The sequence below is a fragment of the Chaetura pelagica genome, unplaced genomic scaffold (assembly GCF_000747805.2).
Source record: "Chaetura pelagica isolate M959 unplaced genomic scaffold, ChaPel_1.0 scaffold79, whole genome shotgun sequence".
NCBI classification, from domain to species: Eukaryota; Metazoa; Chordata; class Aves; order Apodiformes; family Apodidae; genus Chaetura; species Chaetura pelagica.
Window position 1 is genome coordinate 2780795 of NW_009969339.1, and position 4995 is coordinate 2785789.

The 4995-nt window shown below is 40.4% G+C and overlaps 1 protein-coding gene across 1 annotated transcript; it reads left to right on the forward strand.

Moving 5' to 3' along the window:
• Window positions 1–16: 16 nt before the first annotated feature.
• Window positions 17–1217, forward strand: MTERF2 (mitochondrial transcription termination factor 2). Its single transcript, XM_010005786.1, has one exon. It carries the CDS (start codon window positions 24–26, stop codon window positions 1215–1217), a length of 1194 nt encoding a protein of 397 aa, XP_010004088.1. The 5' UTR covers window positions 17–23.
• Window positions 1218–4995: the final 3778 nt, after the last annotated feature.

A 4995-nucleotide genomic window follows, 5' to 3' on the forward strand; every position in this document is an offset into this window, starting at 1 on the left:
TTTCCCTAGGGCTGAATTCCACAATGTTGAGAGGAGTCACTCATGGTGCAAAAGATACATTTACTGTTCTGTTGACAAGATCCCAGTACTGTAACACGAGATTCAACTTTTCATCAGTATGGACTGAAGTAGCACACAGAAGCTTCCCAGCACATTCCAGTTACACAACTGATAAAAAATCAAGAGAGGAAAATAAAAAAACCATTGAGAGTCTCTACAGGTTGTCAGTTGACATCAAGAAAATACGCAGACTAAAGGAATGGGTCCTTCTCCAGGATGTGGCCTATGTTAAAGAAACTGCTGGTATCTTGCAGGAAATGGGAGCGGATGAGGCGGCTGTAGCCAACATTTTGGAACGCTGTCCAGAGGCAATTCTCCATACCCCCACAGAGATAAACTCTCAAAGAGCTCTATGGCAATTAGTATGCCAGAATGAAAAACAGCTGATTAAGTTAATAGAGCAATTTCCAGAGTCTTTTTTTACTACTAAATATCATGAGAACCAGAAGGCAAATATACTGTTTTTTCAAGAGTTGGGACTCAAGAATAATATAATCACCAGGTTCTTGACAAGCACACCCAATATTTTCTATAATCCTGTTGAAAAAAACAAAAATGTGATAGAGACTTTACAAAGAAATTATTTAAGTTTAGGAGGTTCTGATGCAAATATGAAGATCTGGATACTGAAGCTATTGAGCCAAAATCCATTTATTTTATTAAACACCTCCACCTCCATCCAAGAGAGCTTGGAATTTCTCCAGAAGAATGACTTCACTGACCATGAAGTTCTACAGCTGCTGTCCAAACTCAAAGGTTTTATTTTTCAACTTACTCCTACTACTATGCAGAAGAGTATGCTTTTTTCCAAAAATGTCTTTAAGTGCAGTGATCAAGAATTGAAACAGCTAGTGTTGAAATGCCCAGCCCTTTTCTACTATTCTGTTCCAGTTTTGGAAGAAAGACTTGAAGGACTCCTGAAGGAAGGCATTTCCATAGAACAGATTAGAGAGACACCGATGGTGCTGGAGTTGACAACACAAATTGTTCAGTACCGAATTAAAAAACTCTCTGCTTTGGGATATGATATAAAGAGTGGAACTCTAGAAAGCTTGATTGGTACTAAGAAAGATTTTGAGGTCAGTTATGGAAAGATACAATCAAAGAAAGAGAGACCAATTTTTAATCCTGTTGCTCCTATAAACATTGAAGATTAATTTGAATGTTGTCCTTTAAAAGAAAATCATCAAAGAGAAAAACGTTGTTTCTTTGAGAAGACCCAAAACAAAAGTAATCTTAACCAGACTGTAGTCTTATACTGTACCATGTCCTGGAGTGTGTCTTGGGCATAACTTGATTATACAATTGTACCTAATGTTTCCTAATAATATCCAAGGACCTGGTTATGATAGAAGTTGCTTTTTTTTTCCTAGGGTGTTTTTTTTTGTTCTGTTACATTTTCTTACCTAACAGGAAATTAACTGCTTTGGATTTTAAGCTCTGCCACTGCACAGTCCACCCTGTGGTAGTGATTAGGGCAGTCTTTATCTGAGAAAGATAAAAGGAGGGTTATTTTTCCAGCTGTGTTCATCAGCCACTGGTTCACTGACTTTTGGAAACTCTTTTGGAGTTCCTCTTCTTATTGCTGAGATAAGTAGCTCTATTTCCCAGATCCAGAACTGCAGCAGACTACTTCTTGGAAATGAGAACCTAGCTATACAGTACAGTTTGAGAACAGGGGCAGGACAGTATTTTTTCTTTAGTGACTGTTACAGTGAAGCTCTAGTACATTTGTGTACAAACCACAAAGCCAAGAAACTGCAAGACAACCTTTACATTCCTGAGACTTCAAAACTTGCCCTTTTTGCAAAAGGTTTGGGACAGGAGGACGCACATTTATTGCTGTTTTCTAGTTCTTTATGCTTTTCTAGCAAGGCTTGGTGAGAGAAGTTTTGAGAGACTCAGGTGAGTCTCAAATGATTGTAAGAGAAAGAGTCATGCTCCTGTATTAGGTGTAACAAAACACTAGTCTGTAAACCACTGGTGATCAAAAACGACTACCAGATTTGCAAACAGCTGCCACAGTTGCTAAATATATGGGTCACACTGCTTCTCAGATATCACTGGTAATCACTGACAAATGCTTGCTTTCAAAATAGTAACTAAGAGTGTTTAAGTGCTTGGGGTATTTTACTTATTTTAATTTATGGGCTGTGATTGGTAATATCAAATAGTAGCATCACTTACCATTATCTCAGTAGAATGAGGATTCCACACATTTGCTGTTGAAAGCAGGAGATATAGAAAAAAAAAAAGTTACTTACCCCCTCACTCCAGGCCCATTCTTCAAGCTCATTTTTAACAGATACTTTGGCAGCAAGTCCAAGGTTCATTTTTTTAAAGAGAAGTTTTAAATTGCTGAGGAAAGCTGGTATTGAGTTACTTGTTTAGAGGGTGGGCTGCAAGATGATGATTTTATGTAACCTGCCACATTATCTGCTGCAAGCTTGGAAAGGGCTAGAGACATCTGGTTGGAGCAGCATGAAGACCTCAACAGCTGAAGGTCTCAAACTGCTGTGCAGGCAAGTGTGGACATGACAGCAGCTGGTGGGGGTAACCACTGCTTCTGCAGAAGCACGTGTGACAGCAGCGAGAATTCAAGACTGGGCAGTTATCACCAGCAAGATAAAAATCAGGCTGTCTTACAAAGCCACTTCTTTTCTGACTCTTCAAAACACATGATGGTTTTCTAAGAGGAATCTGGGAAGACAGCCAGATTAAAAATTCACAGGAAGCTGCCTTTGTCGCTGACTGTCCTTCAGTGCTCATCTATTAAGCAGATCACAACATTATTTGAATTCAAAAGCATCCTTCCCCTCAGACACAAGGGGGCATTTCAGTTCTCTGAAGCTATTCATAATACAATCTCTAATGCTGGACCACAGAACCGATCCATGGTTTAGGATGAAAAGGAAACCAAGACATAAACCACTGTTTTCACCCCAAAATGCAGTTTTCAGCATTTTACAGGTATGGTTTTTAGTGTTCCTGAAACAGCTTACTCCCATCACTTACAATATTCTCAGTGGCCAAAGAAAACAGGAAAGTGACGTATTTCCTTAACTCACAGCCTGAGTTAGAAAAAATTCATTTTCCATTCTGAATGTTTCAGTTTCTCCTCCTCTCCTGTCAATACAGAAGCATAAGCAGAAAGACTTTCTTTTCTCTACCAGCAGTCCAAAATTCATTCAGTCTTTCATTCATAACTCTATGTCTAGGACCTGTTTCTCTCCTCTTCACAGGTTTCATTTATAATAAAACCTCAGGGAAGCTCCCAATTATCAAACTGTTGTATTGCTGAAATCCACTTCCTTATCTCTTGCTGTTACTCACAGTGAAAATCAATCAGGTTAAAAACTGTTTAAATCTGACACATAAAAGCCTGTAGACCAGCCTTTTGTTACACAGTGAGCAGTCAAGCATAGAAGTAGGCTTCATAAACATTTCCCCTTCTGAAATGGGGGCTGGGAAGAGAAAAGTAAAATACAACTCACCACAAAACCAACCCCAAAACACAAGAACAAGCCCAATCTCCCTGAAAATTTTTGTTCTGTATTCCATTCAGCTCACTACCTTCTTAAAAGTGGGTATCCCCAAGCCTCAGTTCCCAGGAGACCAAAAAAAAAACCCCCAACAAGTACAAGGGATTTTGTGCCTGTGCACAGCCAACAACACAGTGAAGTTACACATTTTGTTAAGAGCTGGCTGGCACTAATTAGATGCAGGTAAAAGACACTCTGGGGCAAAATACTGTGGGAAGATTTATAATTCAGTATGCTTTTCCCCAAAAAGTAATTAAAGCAGCTTTCAAACGTCTGAAACAGCAACAATTTAATGTTTCACAAGTGTCAGGACAGAATTTGAACAAGTTTTTAAGATGAAGCAAGTTTCATAGGTGAATGGAAAACATGCAGGACATAGGACAAAGCTCTTTTTGAAAAATAAAACCATGTCATGTTAAAGTGTTTCAGTTACAAGACAAAAATACTAACTACAGGATAGGAACAAAACATAATGAAGTGCTGGCAGCTCTTTACAGATCTAAACCTGCTTATCTTAGATCACACTTGTTTTGTAGCAAGTTTCATAGTATAAAAATTAGACAATGTCATTAAAAAAAAGGGGTATGACCAGTTCAACATTTACATTTTCTGAAAATAATCTGGCAGTGTGAGGTGGAGTGTCACAAATACCACTATGCTCCCAACAGGTGACAACTCAGTGGCAGCACTCAAGGGATATGTCTACATTGGAAACCACAGGGGAGCAGACAACACTACATTATTTACTGCAGGTAGATTGTCTCCAACATCCAAGCTAGCTTACGCCTAGACTCAACTGGTATCCTTCAACAACACTGTGATTAGCTTCCAGCTATAAAAAACCAGTTGAAATCTTCTACTTGTTGCATAAACTTACCTCACTGGACTCCTGCAGCAGAATGGCGCCAAGCAGTTGGTACATCTACCAAAAGGAGGAGATAATCCCATGTGTGGGGTTTTTGCTCTCCCCACCGCCCCAAATCCCCGTGCTACCAACATCTACAACAAATAAAGCTGTTCCAGAGTGAAGTACTGCGAAGGACCAGGTATTTCCTCACACGAACATGAAATTCCCTTTAGGTCAGCAGACATAAAATGGCTCCACGTGGCGCTGAACCCTCTGTGTGTGTGTGTGGGCGGGGCAGCTGCTACAGGGGAGGAGCCGCGGCCGGAAGCAGGGGCAGGACTAGGTCCCGTCTGATTGGCTGAAAAGCCCGGAAATACCAAAACCGGCCAATCGGGAGCAAAAGAAAAACCCCATAAAAGAGCGTGCCTCTCTCTCTCTCACTCTCGTTCTCTCCTCGTGTTCGGCACGTTGTTCCGCACACACTGCTTGCCGCTGCCATTTCGTGCTGCGTGCTGCCGGAGCTGCTTGCTGTGCTTGCCATATCCG